The sequence below is a fragment of the Mizuhopecten yessoensis genome, unplaced genomic scaffold, assembly GCF_002113885.1.
Source record: "Mizuhopecten yessoensis strain PY_sf001 unplaced genomic scaffold, ASM211388v2 scaffold11091, whole genome shotgun sequence".
Classification (NCBI taxonomy): domain Eukaryota; kingdom Metazoa; phylum Mollusca; class Bivalvia; order Pectinida; family Pectinidae; genus Mizuhopecten; species Mizuhopecten yessoensis.
Window position 1 is genome coordinate 1,111,876 of NW_018408875.1, and position 17,388 is coordinate 1,129,263.

Consider the following 17,388-nt stretch of genomic DNA (forward strand, 5'->3'; position numbering starts at 1 on the left):
GGAAAGATCACAGTATAATTTAGCATGTGTATAATGGATGATTTTTACCATTAGGTGAACGTCAGTTACATGTAGTCCATGATATTAAAACCTTATAAGTGTGGACAACTGATTGTACTGTCATGTTTGACTATTATTTGTCCGTATTTGTTTCTGGAATATGTTCCGGTTATATTGTATGCTAATGAATATTTCAGGTTTTAAAGAGATTTCAACACATGCTGGAGTTACTTGGGCAAGAGACTGCCAGTGACAACGACACTAGTTCCTCCAGTCGGTCATCGGAGCTACAGTAGACTGCCACAACACAAGTTCCTCCTGTTGGTCATCAGAGCTACAGTAGACGGCCAAGACAACACACGTTCCTCCTGTTGATCATCAGAGCTACAGTAGACGGCCAAGACAACACAAGTTCCTCCAGTTGGTCATCAGAGCTACGGTAGACGGCCAAGACAATACATGTTCCTACTGTTGGTCATTAGAGCTACAGTACACGGCCAAGACAATACATGTTCCTCCTGTTGGACATCAGAGCTACAGTAGACGGCCAAGACAATACACGTTCCTCCTGTTGATCATCAGAGCTACATTAGACGGCCAAGACAATACATGTTCCTCCTGTTGGTCATTAGAGCTACAGTACACGGCCAAGACAATACATGTTCCTCCTGTTGATCATCAGAGCTACAGTAGACGGCCAAGACAACACAAGTTCCTCCAGTTGGTCATCAGAGCTACAGTAGACGGCCAAGACAATACATGTTCCTCCAGTTGGTCATCAGAGCTACAGTAGACGGCCAAGACAATACATGTTCCTCCAGTTGGTCATCAGAGCTACAGTAGACGGCCAAGACAATACATGTTCCTCCAGTTGGTCATCAGAGCTACAGTAGACGGCCAAGACAATACATGTTCCTCCAGTTGGTCATCAGAGCTACAGTAGACGGCCAAGACAATACATGTTCCTCCAGTTGGTCATCAGAGCTACAGTAGACGGCCAAGACAATACATGTTCCTCCAGTTGGTCATCAGAGCTACAGTAGACGGCCAAGACAATACATGTTCCTCCAGTTGGTCATCAGAGCTACAGTAGACGGCCAAGACAATACATGTTCCTCCAGTTGGTCATCAGAGCTACAGTAGACGGCCAAGACAATACATGTTCCTCCAGTTGGTCATCAGAGCTACAGTAGACGGCCAAGACAATACATGTTCCTCCAGTTGGTCATCAGAGCTACAGTAGACGGCCAAGACAATACATGTTCCTCCAGTTGGTCATCAGAGCTACAGTAGACGGCCAAGACAATACATGTTCCTCCAGTTGGTCATCAGAGCTACAGTAGACGGCCAAGACAATACATGTTCCTCCAGTTGGTCATCAGAGCTACAGTAGACTGGCTCGATAACACAAGTTCCACTGGTCTGTCCTCAGACCTCAATTTGACTACCTAGACAACTCAAGTACCGTTAGACTATTCTCATAGCTGCAGTATACTGTCATCCCAACAGCCACCGTACCTTTCTAGTCAGTTCTGCGAGCTGCAATTACACTGTGCATGTAGCTAGAGAATAACAATATTTTATAGTGGACACAAGGTTCTGAAATCCAGATATTATTGTTTTTATTTATTTTTGTAGCATTAAGGTACATGTTTTAAGTAAAATCATTGTTGGTTGATATTTAAGCGAGATTTGCTATCATACCAGCAGTGTAATTCATTAATGAGATTAATTGTAAAGATCGCGAAGGAAAATGTGTTCAGTTTTTAACTTGTGGTAAATTGTAGTTTATTTTGTTGACAATCATGGCTAGACGTATTGCCGCTGCTTTAATGGTAGAAGTGTCCGAGATTGTTTTGTTATACCGTTTGTATTATCGGGAGTCAAGTACTTGCTGTACTCAAACTCAATGAAATAATGTAAAAAAAAAAAACACCATAAAAATAATAAAATATTGTCAAAACTATTTCTCTTACCTGCTTTTCTGAGATCTCTTTGGTGGAAATGTGGTCAAAATACATCATACCTCTTGTCCGACAAAGTAGGGGATACCGTCGCACAACTTTGTCATGTGATGAGATAAAAAGGACAGGTAAAACCATGATATAACGCCACTCATTTCATTGGCATCTTGCTTAGCGCCTGCATATTTCAGGGCCCCCTTTTCCACATTTCTGAACAATTCCTTTATATGTCTCCCTTAATGTATTTCCAAACTAAAACCTGTTGCATCCTGATATGACCATAACTGTTTGAAGGATGTAAAAAAACAAAAAAACAAAACATTTCCAGAACACCTTTATAACACCCAGATTTTGCTAGACAAATGGTGGCAGCATAAGGAGGTTTTAATGTACTTTTCTTCATAAGGAAAAGTTGGCCATGATGTAAAGCTTGTAATACCGGTCAGAATGTCAGCACTCGGCAACCACATATATATATATGTATTAATGAAAAGTGAAGTAAATAGGAACTTATAAAGATGTACCCCCTACTGAACTCTTGACCTTCAGTACCAAATATGATACAGAACACAGCATCTGGTCATAATTCAAATGTTTCATCAGACCTAAATTATGAGATGAGTTTGCCAACAGCATCAAATAACAGAATACCGTGATACAGACCCATTAAGCGTTAGGCTAACGGGTCTGTATCACTAATCTGTTCTTTGATGCTGTTGGCAAACTCATCTCATATTTGTGACCTTCAAAGTGAATCAAGGTCATTTAAACAATAGTGATAACAAGCAAGGGTCACGTATCATTGCTCTACACCTTATGTTTTTTGTTGTTATAAGATTTTCACTTGTTTTTACTCCAGTAACCTTCAAAAGTTTTCAAGGTAACTAATTTGGACAAACATAGCCCTTCACATCTGGATGCTATTGGTCAAATTTAAAATAATATCAGACATTTGACCCCTGTATTCTTTGAAAGGGGGTCAAGGTTAACCAGACTTGATGGTTCTTCAATCCAGATTGCTTAAAGTCAAATATGATCCCCAGTTCTCTTTGCTATTTTTAAGTTGTTTTATTGCTTCCTATTAAGATGTTTGACCCCCATAACCTTGAAAGTGAGATGGATATCAACCATATTTGTTTGGAAGAAGCATTTTCTGGTGGTGAATTACCAATTGATGGGCTGACTCCAAGATCTGAGGGAAGGGCCAAAAATAGGTTATCACATGGATATAGTTGAAATCTACAACCTGTAACTAGTGACACAATTGCACAGTTAAAGAGAAAAATACAAGTCAAATATACTACAGGATGGCTCCAGGGTTAGGCTCAACCCCATAGAAACTTAGTCCCTGGTTCATAACTGTGAAACGTAGCTGATCACAACTACAAAACAATATATACAGTTGCTGGGTATAAAGAGACCAACACCAAACTGATATTAGAATTGCTCCTGGGATTTGGCCATATCTCTAAGGACTTAGTTCACAACTTGGAAAGAGTTCCGGTCCCCACCCAATAACTATATACACAATTGCTGAGTAAAAAGAGACAAACACACATTGGTTTTGTCCCATCTTTGTATACTTAGTCATTTGGTCATAACTTTGAAACAGTTGAGATCTCCATCCCAAAACAATATATGTAGGAAACTTCAAATTTAGATATGCTACCAGGATTTTTCTTAGGGTGCCCCTTGGTACCCCTTGGTACTTGGTTGCCCAGTCATAACTGACATTGAAGTGGGTCAGATTCCCACCCTATAACCATTTATACAATATGGCGAGTATGGCAAGACAAACGAGCATAGCTACCAGGCTTGGCCCCCATCCTATACTGTACTTAGTCTTAACTTTGAAAGGATTGAGATCTGCACCCAGTAATCATATATAACATTGCTGTGCCTGAAAAATCCAGGTCAGATATGGTAGCCTTTGTCATTACATGGAAACAGTTGAGATTCCCACCCCTTAATCAGACAATTGCTGGACATAAAAATATGAAAACAATCAAGCTACCAGAAATGGCCTTTGAGTCTGTGGCAACTCGTAGGCACTTTGTCCCAGGGTCAGAACATGGAAATATTTGAGATTCCCACTCTATAATAATGAACACAATTGCTGAGCATGAAGATTTATATACACATATGCTACAAGGATTGGCCTCAGGGGACAGGCGCTGTCCTCAAATCTTATTAAAATTTAACTAATAATGAAAATAGTTTGCCATAAATGCATAAATATCCAGGTGGGTGATCGGTACAGTCCCTCTTGGGATGTTGTTGTTAACATGAGATGATTACTGTCAAAAACTACAATGAAAAATGTATGGTGCTGTTTGCACAAGCATTGCTCAGCCAGAATTCAACCACACACTATGGCATGCTTAATACTTCCCTGCTTATATTCACTCATATAACCGTTTATACCCATGTGTGCCTTATAATAAACATATACACGTCTGAAAGGCAAACCAATAAACATACAGTTTGTACATTTACAATGTTGTACATGCATATCAACACATAAAACAATCTTGCTTGCATACACATTACATAAAGAAAACACATTCACATACATGTGCCTACTAAACTAACAGCACATTTAAGAGTAAGAAGAAATACCGAACAAAGAATTAATTGAGGGCTGTTGGCTAATATAGACAAATGACAAACCCTTTCATTAAATAAATAAATATTCAATACATATAAGTTTGTAAATCTAAAATTGGTTGTGTAACTTTATACAAAAATATTGCACATTATTTTGGCAGCTTCAGTGAGTTAATTCTTACCTAAATTTAATATGGGAACACAATGTACTTTTAACATTCACGTTGTGTGCCACATTGTTAGCTCACCTGCCCGAAGGGCTAGTGAGCTTATGTCATGGCACCGCGTCCGGCATCCGTCCAGCGTTCGTAAACTTTTTCTTTCAAACGACTTCTTCTGAAGAACTGAAAGGTATAGAATCTTCAAATTTGGCTGGTAGCTTCCTGGGAAAGAGCCTGACTAAGTTTGCGAATGAAAATGACCTTGACCTACTATCAAGGTCACAGGGGTCAAATTTGTCTAACACTTCAAACGACTTCTTTTGAAGTACTGAAAGGTATAGAATCTATAAATTTGGCTGGTAGCTTCTTGGGAAAGAGCCAGACAACGTTTGCGAATGAAAATGACCTTGACCTTCTTTCAAGGTCACAGGAGTCAAATATGTCAAACACTTCAAACAAATTCTTTTGAAGAACTGAAATGTATAGAATCTTCAAATTTGGCTGGAAGCTTCCTGAGAAAGAGCCTGACAAGGTAAGCGAATGAAAATGACCTTGACCTACTTTCAAGATCACTGGGGTCCAATAGGTCAAAACCTTCAAACAACTTCTTCTGAAGAACTGAAAGACATGGTCCTGCTATTTGGCCAGTACCATCTTATGATATCGTAAAGCAAAGTTTGCAAATGAAAATGAGCTTGACCTACTTTCAAAGTCACTGGGGTCAAATATGTTAAAAACTTCAAACAACAATATCCTAAGAACCATTTGGACTAGTTATGATACTTGGGTATGTTATGGAGACCAGCAGTGCAAATATTTTTCTTAATTACAATAATGTGGTCAAAGGTCAACTGTAAGTGTTAGCCGGAGTCAAAGATCAACATGGGTTAAAAGCTTTAAAATTCAAATACCAAATTTCAAACAACAAAATCTTAAGAACCATTTAAGAGATGTTTAAATGTCTTGTGTTTTAGTTCCCAAATTTGGTCTGGAGTTACCTATATGTCAGTTTCATGTAACAAAAGAAACAGGTGAGCGATACAGGCCCGCTGCCTCTTGTTTTATCAAGTTATAAACTTTCACCAATGGTTAATGCGTTATTTAAATGTCACAAATAATATCTAGCTTAAATTCTGCCGTAATTGAACAAAATGACGATTGGTGCTGCAGGCATAACAGCTACAAGATCGAATTATTTCCCTGCTGAATGATTTGCAAGACATGGCGAGTTATTCTCGGAAAATAAATCTACTGTGGCAAATAAGAAAATGGCACGTAGTCAAAAAAAGGTTTTTGGTGAAGAGGTAGAAGAGAAGGAGTGTGAGCATAAGTGCCTCTTTAGCTAAAAGGAAGAGACCAAAGAAGGCCGCCGCGTACGAGGTTTAAGAGCAGAAGTTCCGCCTTCCCACCCCGGGGGTAAAGATAGACAGCAGGAAAGTCCGTGTCAAGTTCCTGGAGCAGAAGTTCCGCCTCCCCACCCCGGGGGTAAAGATAGACAGCAGGAAAATCCGTGTCAAGTTCCAGGAGCAGAAGTTCCGCCTCCCCACCCCGGGGGTAAAGAGAGAGAGCAGGAAAGTCCGTGTCAAGTTCCTGGAGCAGAAGTTCCGCCTCCCCACCCCGGGGGTAAAGATAGAGAGCAGGAAAGTCCGTGTCAAGTTCTAGGAGCAGAAGTTCCGCCTCCCCACCCCGGGGGTAAAGAGAGACAGCAGGAAAGTCTGTCAAGTTCCAGGAGCAGAAGTTCCGCCTCCCCACCCCGGGGGTAAAGAGAGACAGCAGGAAAGTCCGTGTTAAGCTCCAGGAGCAGAAGTTCCGCCTCCCCATCCCGAGGGTAAAGAGAGACAGCAGGAAAGTCCGTGTTAAGCTCCAGGAGCAGAAGCACCTCTCATCAAACAGGACACATACTATAAGAATTCCAAGAAGAAGTCAAGCTGTAAAATTGTGCAAGTACCTAGAACAGGAATCGAAATAGGAGCCAAAACCGAAAAAAATGGCAGCAAAAAGTCCAACGGGAGAGCTATGAAACCCACAACTCTGTCGATGGCCAATACGGCTGTCACATGCACGAAGAACAAAAACTGATAATCCGTTCAAGCAATCAGAAAAAAAATGTATGAGTTTCTTTCTGCTAGCAGGTTATCGCCATCTGTAAGAATTTGGCAAGTGGACTTAAGGCTGGTGAGACACAAAGGACCCAGCGCTACTGAAGGCAACCGGACGATTCAGGACTTTTAAGAAAGTAAAGAAGCTAAAGAAGAAATCAAATCAATATATACAAAGAAGAGTGCAAAGCAGAAGTCTCCAAACAAGATGAAGGCAGCTTCGAAGAAACCTGTTGTACAAAAATCTAAGAAGTAGATTACACATGTAGGAATCTAGCTCAATAAAGTTCCTTTTAAGGGCCACCCAAGTAACTTGAAATTTCCTTTTAAGCTTCAAAATAACGCATCAAAATTAATTATAACAAAATGTGACTGGAATAAATCGTACTTCAAACATGGGCGGTGTTCGGTTGAAAGGTTTATGCATTGAAATGTTAACTCGCAGTGTATTTAACACTACGCTGGCGCTATACAGCCTTGAATATATAAAGTGAAATATTCGGTATGTGTTTTAAAAGAATTTGGTATTGTGAACACATATTCTGATGCCCACACTGTCAGAAAAGAAGATGAATCTTACGTCCTCCAGAATGATGTTATACCATGATTATATACATAGCCCTTTTTTCACAAATTGGTTTTTAATCGATATCGGCGCACGCTTGATTCAATGAACGAATTCTAAATTGTTGAATCCCTTTGTCGGTGCACGTGAGCGTCGACTCCTACAAAAGATCAGGATTTAACTTTATGAAATAAAGTGTTCAGCATTGAATTCCAATCCTGTCATCCTTTCCATATCAATTGAGTTGTGATGAATTTCGATCTCTGCACCTTATAAGCAAGCGGGACCTGACTCGGAGCACGACAGAACCTACCTATCAGGTTGGACTCAATTTCATCTGCAGTATTAACGTACAGCTAGACTTCTATACAACATGTCTGTAAGTATACCGTGTTTATCGTATGAAATCGATACTTTACTCCTGCGTCTAAATTGAAATTAAGCCAACCTTCAGCAATATAGTTACTGTAACATATGAAAGACTATTTCAATTGTCTGCTTCTAATGTAATATTACATATATTTAGACAGAAATTCCATTTTTCAGTAGTGTTATTATAGTTATTAAAATGTAGGGAAATAATTCTACTATTTTCAGTTGTGATTAGGTCAGTAGCACAGGCTACGCCCAAATTTACTACGGTACGTTACGGGGAGAATATGGTAGTATCTGGTAATATTGTCACCTGGTTTCACTCGTTCTTAATTACGATATATACTGTTATCAAAATCATATCATAGATACAGGCTATAGATTTCCTAAAATATCGAATGAGATGAATGGAGTGAAAACACATGCAATGCCAGAGAGAGACGGTTATTATATATAATTCAGATTCGTTATTCTATAGACATAACTGGTGGAAATCCTATAGATTGAATCATTGTCTAACTTTGACCCCTGTGCTATCCAAATCAATGGGCACCCTTAGACTGGCCATGAAATAACAACTGTCTGCTAATACTCACAAGACAGACTGATAATGTATTAATTAACATCGTACTATTCTAAAAAAAAGTCATATTACTAACTAATTTGAATAGAAGTTTATTATATGCCGTACTTAATTTGACAACCAAACTTGAGAATATCATCTTGTGTTACTTACAAAGTATAAATAAGGATGGACATAAATTAAAATGACGTAAAACTTGCCGCAGTTTTGCGTGGTCTTATTGTCTGTCTTTGCATTGAGACGTTATGGGTCGGAGATTTCTCTGTTACATTCTAAAGAGAGGGTATAATTGTTTCATTCCGATACTTTGTCGGAAACAATAGTTTTGTAAACCTCTCCCGTAGAGAGCTGATTGTGACATCATATCTGATTGTTACCGTGACGTTATAGTACTTTTACGTGGTGTCTCTCATGCTGGTAAAAGTGGCAGATAACTCATACTCTAGGGGGTGACAGAAGAATCAAGAACGGGTAAAATCGGAGATAATTTTATGACTGGATGGAGAAATCTCTTAACTCCCTAGGGTATGACTGATGGCACACAGAAAGAAGCGATACGATGTCTGGGGAACAATTATTTATTAGCTTTCGACGGGACATTCGAATCAAATATGCCCGGATACTGTCAATGGAGTCGTCCCTTACCATGAGTGTGTAACAGGGAAAGGACTAGGGGCGTTAAGGGTCATTTCCAGCCTCATCGGGGATTTAGAATGAGTTATATTTGTAATCTGGAATAAATGAAGTAGCCAAATAAGAAATGTGAAATTTATTCGACAACTGATTTAGGAGATACATGGCATTACAAAGAGAGACATAAACCCGTATTTTCATAATAAAATGCGTGAATATCGTCTGCTGTGCGCAATTTGGTTGGAACTTGGTCAATTTTTGAAAGCCTCCGCATGCAGCAAACAAATACATATTTGACATGCTGAAACAATGTCATACCAGTGTTGATTGGTAATGTTTTGTTTGTCACATGCGGATGCTTTTATTTCTGAAAACTAACTCTCGAAAAACACCATATTTTGGCTATTTCTGCAAAGCAATGCTATTTTGTTGCTCTGGAAGGGTATCTACGCACGCGCATTGGAACAAAATCTGCACCAAGAAAGATTGCCCTAACTTACCAATATGATGTTTATAGCAGAAATTGGTAAATATATTCAAGTTGAATTTTTTACTTTTTTTATGAGGCCAAAAATGACCCATAAAGTCCTTTCCGATTCTCAGAGTAGAAATTCCTGTGCCATACTCCCAAGAAAGGGGAAGAAGCTTCTATTATATTCTTTCTATTCCAGACTCGACATTAAAGGACCAACGTTCTAGTTTCCCAGTCGTCATCCATTCGCACGAGAAGCTCTTTAGTAGACATTTTTTGTTACAATATTAATATAAACATAATGTAAGCTCCTTGTGTTGCGTGTTTACAAAACGAGGACGTCATTGCTCCATTGTGCTTCCAACATACAGATAAGGTCATTAGGGGGTCGTCTTACCTTCTGGTCCCTACATACATAAGAGTGTTAGTGAGCACTTTGTTTCCTATATACCATCGAATCCATTAGGGAGTCCCTTCAAGCAGATAAAGTGAGTTTAAGGGATCCCTTGTGTTTCCTAAAATTAAGGGTGTTGGGAATCACAGTCTGTTTCTATACACAACTGAGTTCTTTTAGTGACTCCTGTATTGCCTACATATTCAAATGTAACTGAGGTCGTTAGGGAGACCACAGATAATGATCACTGGTAAAATCCTATCATCTGCATATTTCAGAAAATTGATATTTTCTTGTGTTGAGTAAAATGTAGTTCTATTTGTTTGGATGACTAACGAAGACGACGTTATTATGAGATCGAAAGCTTCCAGTACCAGGGGTTAAAGTTCAACGAAACCAATAATAGGTATCACCATGGACTAAGGTCTAATTCCATGGTATCACATTTGAAAATACTCTTCTTAACCAGAGTTTTTGTGTGTGTTGTATTTAACATGTAGATAGTACGCAAGGGAATTTAGAATAACACATCCTGTATGTTTAATAGAATGTCAGCTAATTGTATGTGTCATTTTTTAAGATCGAAAATCCATAAAGCGTTAGATTACAATCCATATATAAACCATTTCTGTCTGAAATTCAATATTTAAAATCCGTATTTAAAATAAATTTAAAATTGATTTCATTTGAGTTGAACTCTTCAACCTTAATGTAACTGAACGTTATTTTTTGTAATGTTCTCTATGTTGGATAGCAATTTTCGGAACACATCTCACCGTCTCGTGTGCAAACTTTTATTTAGTACATTTTGGCGGAAATTTGATCCCGCTATCCGTACAAACTTTTAGTGTTAAGTCCAATGGATCAAGGCAAATCGACCAAAGGCCACACGAGAAGGACAACTGATCGTCTCCAGCACGGTAACTCTTTCAACACGCATCTAAATAGTTATTTTGCAAATCAATTAACGTTACCAGATATATTTAATGAACTGTTTTGTTGGCATATGTCACTTAATGTGTCGAGGTAACGTAACGTATTGGAGTCGCTACTTTCACTTTCACACATTCTGTCTAGTCGTCGGTTCAGAGGCGTATATACATACAACTACTGTATACATATCAAGTCAAGTCAAGTAAATTTTATTTAACGTCGATATCATAACAAAGATAAACACAAGCTCGTTTAGTGAGCTTTTACAATCGACATAACAAATAAAACATACAAAAAACAAGGACGAGGGCATAAACGTCACAATTGACGGAGCCGGCCGTAATTTAAAGAAGAAGGTTTCATTAATTAAACAAGATATGTTCATGCTGTAAAAGATAAAAATAGAGAGGAAGCATCCAATAAAACATATTTAAATTTATATCAATAATAATAATAATATTTGATGTGATAAAAGTGGCATGTTACAATTATTACATTTTGAATTTCATTTTAATTTGATCACATATGCTTATAATTTGATTATGAGATGAAGGAAGGATATAAAAGAGGAACTTGAGAAAAGATAGTACAGTGGTACATGGTCAGCTCCATAAAAAAGCCTATACTGTACTTTATATAATAGACGTCTGTGGTCGGTCTAACATAATGTGCTATTGTCACCAGATCCAGATATCATCTAAACTGTGACCACTGAAAATGATCTCCGATATGTTTACCAAAAATACTTACGTATTTCGCCAATGAGGCTGTTTAATTGATTCCATCAAATGTGAAACCTGATGTAATTCCGTGCTCTACTCCAATGAGTTCAGTGCCTATTCAAAATTCACTAAAACCCTTATTGGGGGTTTCAGAGGATGACATCTATGATTATATTTTAATTCTCAGTCACATGTCATCAGTCGGTGATATGTAATTCCAGCTCCAGATAATTGGAGGGTAAGTCATTGGGATAAGGATGGGTCATCCTAATATTTAACATTCCAAGTGTCTGAAGCTGGGCTAGTGCTGACATATCAAAGGTTAGCCTAATGTATACCTGTTTATCTTAACAGTGATGCCTTTTTAATTTACATTCTGATCTGGCTACATGTATCTAGAGTCATTGTTCATTGGTGACTATGTGTTTGATTGATAATGTTTCTTACAGATGGCATTGAAGGGTATCCGAGTGGTGGAGTTAGCAGGGCTAGCCCCAGCCCCTTTCTGTGCAATGATATTAGCTGACTTTGGGGCTAAGGTTGTCCGAGTTGACAGAGTAAGTGAATACTTTATACTCCACCTTTTAAGTTTATAATTTGATGTACTAGTATAGCTTCTTGAGAGTGTCAATTTCTGCAGTGTTGTTTGGCCCAAAATGAGTTAAGCTGCATGGGCTGTAAAACAATGCAAAAAAGAAAACAAACTCTATTTCCTAGAAACAACATAGTACTATTAAATATAATACCCGGCCTCTTGTAGTCAGGAGCTACGATTCACAGCTATAAACAACATCAGTGCTTACTTTTTAAAAGCAATTTTTGGCTGATTCTAACCTTGAGTGTAAGTATGGTTCTGTGTCAAAGTCAACTTTATAAGAAAAGTAATTACAGTTAAATTGTTTACATTAACCAACAGGTGAAGTCACAGATGGGGACAGACAGACTTGGGAGAGGCAAACAGTCTGTGGCTGTAGACCTTAAGAAGAAGGAGGGAGTGGAGGTGGTGAGGAGGATGTGTTCTAAAGCTGATGTCGTTATAGAACCATTCAGGACAGGTATTTTATATTGTTATCTTCCAACACAGGTTCTGTTTGTTCACTGAAATACCTGATAGTAGTGTATACCATTCATTTTAAAACTTGTGTATCATTTGCAGTGTTTTAGTGCCAAAATAACTTTTCAAGTTGGAGGTGTGTAAATCACATAGCTATACATATACATATATACAGTATATGGTAACAGACAGCACTCTACAAAAAACTAAACTTTGTCTAAACCATATAATGTATTGTACACTTAAGTCCGACTGTAAACATAACCTTTTTTTTTTAAATTTTAACTGTACATTGGAAAAATGGTGACTGTTTCACAAAACAAAATATTCATTTGAAAATGATGTGGAAAATATTAGTGTTCCGCAAATAACATGAGGTATAATATGTCAGTTATTTCCCTTGAAATCATCAAGTAATGAAAAAAAAAAATCCATTTATAGAATCAGTTTGCAGGAAGTCAGTGGTAAATGTCTCCATAAGGAAGTATATTTCTTTAAGAGGTTATGTGATATATTTTGTTAAGTGTCTTCCCTTCTGCACTAGGTGTGATGGAGAAACTGGGTCTGGGGCCAGACAAACTCCTGTCAGACAACCCACGACTAGTGTATGCCAGATTGACTGGTTTTGGTCAGCAGGGACCCTGGGCAGCTAAAGCTGGGCATGACGTCAACTACATTTCTCTGGCAGGTAGACACAGTTCAAATATTTATCACCTTTGCAAAATGAGTGATCATCAAAATATGACTACCAGTTAATAACTGAATATTGTAAGGCCTATATATCCAGGAACCCAATAGAATTAGGAGATTTCTTTATCTGTATTTGACCTGGTAAGAACATTTTTTCTATCACCACCTTTAATCATTTGGGAAATATCAGTTTTCCATGTACAAGATATACATGTTGAACTGGAAGCAACAATAGAATAACATTTTTTACTTTTTTTATCGGAAGATTGTAATGTAGATCAGTGATTGGCGTAGAAATCATTCTTCTTGTCAAAACGATCACATCTCAGGATAGGAGAAATATAGTCATTACCAACTTTCGGTACGAGATATAAAATTCTGAACCCAAGGAGTGAGTTCTTATTTGATTCATAAATGTCCAGTGTGAGAATCTGATGAGGGTTTAGTTAATCTCCCTCCCGAGATGGAGAATGATTCTATTAATCCACATGACTTCATGATATGTATGTTATAGTTATACCAATGTTTGCCTTTCTTCATAAATGTCTGGGTATAGATATCGGAATATAGCAAAACCTAACAGAATAGTTTTATACATGTTGTGTACATATATACCATTAATAATTCGATAATTTATAATTTGAGATTCTTATATACAGCTTTATCACAACCTAGTTCGTAGGTCGTCTCAAAGCGGTTCACAAATTATTATCTGTGGTTATAGGGCCTTTGCAACCAGCCAACATCTTTCTCAACTCCCTGGGGAGTGCTGCCATTTCGGCGCTCACAGCTAGCATTCTACAATTCTAGCACTGCCCAACCACGTTCTCATTTACAGCTGAGTAGACTGGAACAAGCGGAGTAAAGTGTCTAGCTCAGGATACAACACAGTGCCCTGCCGTGACTCGAACCCGCAACCATTCGGTCGCGAGCCTGGCGTCCTACCACTAGACTACAGTGTCCCCGGTTGTAATTACTAATACAAGACGCCATAGTTTACTTACGCTATAAATTTTGTGTATTGTGTTGAGGTATTCTTGGTCAGCTGGGAAGGAAGGGAGAACGTCCATATCCTCCAATCAACTTGCTGGCAGACTTCGCTGGAGGTGGCCTGACTTGTGCTTTTGGGATCACTATGGCTTTGTTTGAAAGGTCAACCTCGGGCAAAGGTCAAGTGATAGATTCCAACATGGTGGAAGGCTCGGCTTACATTGGTATGTCACAGACAGTAAAAGTACAGGATCAGTCGTATCATAATGTGTTGTCGTCATCCCTTTGTGTAACCTGTTTAGCTAGTATGAATTCGGAACATTCAGGTTTTTGGCTGTGTCTACAGTGATATTAATTTCTTTTATGACAATTTTTTTCATGGTCTGAAGTGTTACATGACACTGATTTTTTTATTTTTTGTCAATGTCGCATGTAACTATTTTGATTTAACTATTAACAGTATGATGGCATTATTAATTTTAGGTGAAGGTGACAATTCTTGCTCTTTTTGTTTTTAAATATTTCTAAATCCATCATTTTAACAAAATATATTCCAGTCTATTTTGAAATTTATCAACTTCTCAATGATCTCTTCATTTTGGACTTTAGTTTTACCAAATCATCATAGTCAAGAAATGTAGCTGAAGTATCATCTTCTTCAAATAGTGAAACAAATGAGATGAAGACTTTTTATGTGGTTAACTATACACAAATCATGTAATCAAACATTGAATTATCGTTTATAGCTTACAGGTTGATCCACAACAGAACTTCATACACTACCTAGTACATTGTAGTAACTGTATTGTCACACAGGAACATGGCTGTGGAAGTCCAGACCTATGCCTATCTGGGGTAAGGAAAGAGGAGATAATGTGTTGGACGGTGGATCTCCCTTCTATGACACTTACGAAACCAAGGATGGGAAATATGTAGGTGTCGGTGCCCTGGAACCCCAGTTTTTCAATGATTTAGTAAAAGGTTGGTAACTTTGTTTCTGTGTCACCTACAGGTACTACAATAGTAGAGCAAAGTAAGACAGAAGTATCTGAATTTATTTGTATAACATGTCTTAATTTGAGCATGCTTTACTTATAGAATTTCATTTTGTCCTGTAACCACCTGTTGTCTTACATGCATCAATCATTTACCCATTTTCTATCATTTGTCCCTATATGTCCTTGTTGATGGGTGTTTAGGACTATTTTATGTCCCTGTATGGCCTTATTGTGTTGATGGGACATGAAGATGATGATGGTCCCTTTCATAGCTGTCAAACTTCTGAGGGAGGGAGACTTCCTCATTTTGACCAGAATTACCAATCTCCCTCGAAACACTCTCATTCAAGTTCAAACTCACACTAACTCAAAATCTGCATTCTGTGGTTACAAGTGTAAATGGTCTCCTAGCTACTGCAGGGTGTGTGTAATGATCATATAACAGGTGTGTCTGAATCAAATGAATTATTTATTTTGGAGTTATTTTGATACGTAAAAAGTGAAAGATAAATTGAGCAAAGTAGTTTCAGTCATGTTTCACACTATTTCTCCCTTGGAAATAAGGAATGAGGAAGATCTCCCTCATTGGAGGTTTCAGAGGTTGACACTATTCCTTTAATTTCCTTATTGTGTTGATTGGCCATTACCCATAGGACAATTATTTGTCCCTGTAACTTTATTGTGTTGATGGTCGTTTTGACTACTACTTGTCCATGTATTCCCTTGTTTGTCCCAGTATGACCTTACTGTTATGATGGACCATTAAGACTACTGTTTAGCTCTGTGTTGGAATAAACTCTACTGGAACAGGATGATACTGTGTTGGTTTACCGTAACTTTGTTTTAGCATATAAAGTATAAACTACAGCATATTTTCTCTATGTACAGGACTTGGGTTAAGCAATGAAGTTTCGCAGTTTGATGACCCTGCTGAAATGCGACAGAAATTCAAGGAAAGGTTCCTGTCAAAGAGCCGTGATGAATGGGATGTTGTGTTTGATGGTCTGGACGCTTGCTACAGTCCCATACTTGATCACAATGAGGCCCCCTTACACCCACACAACGTGCATAACAAGAGTTTCCTAAAGGACGCCAAGGGTCGGTATGAACCAGCACCTGCTCCTAGGCTTTCCCGAACTCCAGGGGTTGACGAAGTGTATCCCACCCCAAGGATAGGAGAACACACATCTGAAGTGTTACAGGAAATCGGCTTCTCGCAGAACGAGATCAACAGCTTTATTAGTAATGGTGCAGTAGAAAACAATAAGGGATCATCAAAATTATAGTTCACCATTGTAGGAATATAGAACTATTTTTACATTGGTGACATCAAATTGTGTTAGGGTTCATGTGATTTCCCAAACAGTACGATCATCACCAGGTGTACATGGGTGTTATGATACGGTATGATTCTCTCTGCTGTTTCTTGATATCAGTATAGAGGATTTGGCTAGAGATAATGGCAAACAAATTTATAGTTCTCGGGAATTTTATGATTTAGAGAAAGAGAGAGAGAGAGAGAGCAGAATTACAATATTTGTAATGTATAAGTTACAATACTGATTTTTTAGAATTCATGTGTGTAAGAGCAATATTTTGTTAGTTAAATATTAACACGATCATTTTGGGTATAACTCATCTCTGAAACAGATGGACAGTTACTGGAATATGTGTGATTATATACAGAAATAATATGGTACATAACTGTATCTTCAATAGGAGCACACATTCAACACTGGGAAATTTCTTTTGAAAATCCCAAGGACATAATTTAATGGGGTGAAAAGGTAACTACAGCATGAGTGAGATCAAGGCAGTCAAATAACCTTGTCTTCAAGTAGTTTGAGTAAACTTGATATATTTTGTATAACTGATTGTAAATGAATGTAATGAGATGTACTTTTATAATTTACAGCTAAATGAATAAACTGAAAATGGTTTGGTGATGTGTTGCTCCACTTACTTTGCCCCAAATAAAACAAGTTTATTGAGTACTTGCAGGATTAGATATATGGGTTGGCACAATCCTCTTCTAACAAGTGTGAAAGTGTGTAGAGAAGTAGACAGGTATGTGATTGTGACATTGACCTCTAACCCTTGAACACTAGGGGCACATTCGCGTATCCAGTTGAAACGGTTGAACCTGTAAAG

The 17,388-nt window shown here is 38.0% G+C and overlaps 3 protein-coding genes across 5 annotated transcripts in view; all 3 read left to right on the forward strand.

Moving 5' to 3' along the window:
* The window catches only part of LOC110465557 (GON-4-like protein), a 47,429-nt gene extending 45,465 nt beyond the window's left edge, over nt 1–1,964 (forward strand). For both annotated transcript variants that reach the window (XM_021521471.1, XM_021521473.1), the window contains exon 28: nt 198–1,964. In XM_021521471.1, the coding sequence (XP_021377146.1) occupies nt 198–296 (99 nt within the window). In that variant the 3' untranslated portion in view covers nt 297–1,964. The remainder of the gene's footprint in view (nt 1–197) is intronic.
* A 3,246-nt stretch (nt 1,965–5,210) lies between these two features.
* Nucleotides 5,211–6,495, forward strand: LOC110465570 (basic salivary proline-rich protein 4-like). Its single transcript, XM_021521490.1, has 2 exons — nt 5,211–5,264; nt 6,082–6,495. Exons 1-2 carry the CDS (start codon nt 5,211–5,213, stop codon nt 6,493–6,495), a joined length of 468 nt encoding a protein of 155 aa, XP_021377165.1.
* A 1,194-nt stretch (nt 6,496–7,689) lies between these two features.
* LOC110465588 (alpha-methylacyl-CoA racemase-like) lies at nt 7,690–17,197 on the forward strand. Of its 2 annotated transcripts, none has more exons than XM_021521522.1 (7): nt 7,690–7,775; nt 11,955–12,062; nt 12,422–12,560; nt 13,104–13,247; nt 14,281–14,463; nt 15,056–15,220; nt 16,126–17,197. In XM_021521522.1, exons 1-7 carry the CDS (start codon nt 7,770–7,772, stop codon nt 16,521–16,523), a joined length of 1,143 nt encoding a protein of 380 aa, XP_021377197.1. In that variant the 5' UTR covers nt 7,690–7,769; the 3' UTR covers nt 16,524–17,197. The 2 variants fall into 2 exon arrangements, with proteins under 2 accessions (XP_021377197.1, XP_021377198.1); XM_021521523.1 differs by lacking the exon at nt 7,690–7,775 and adding an exon at nt 10,666–10,770.
* Nucleotides 17,198–17,388: the final 191 nt, after the last annotated feature.

Bases quoted from the DNA above. Each gene is read 5' to 3' on its own strand.
- LOC110465570 (XM_021521490.1), top strand. From the start codon at position 5,211: ATGTATAGAATCTTCAAATTTGGCTGGAAGCTTCCTGAGAAAGAGCCT. The intron at 5,265-6,081 runs GTAAGCGAATGA...TTTAGCTAAAAG, and splicing joins CTGAGAAAGAGCCTGACAAG to GAAGAGACCAAAGAAGGCCG.
- LOC110465588 (XM_021521522.1), top strand. The intron at 12,561-13,103 runs GTATTTTATATT...CTTCTGCACTAG, and splicing joins TATAGAACCATTCAGGACAG to GTGTGATGGAGAAACTGGGT. The intron at 15,221-16,125 runs GTTGGTAACTTT...CTCTATGTACAG, and splicing joins TTTCAATGATTTAGTAAAAG to GACTTGGGTTAAGCAATGAA.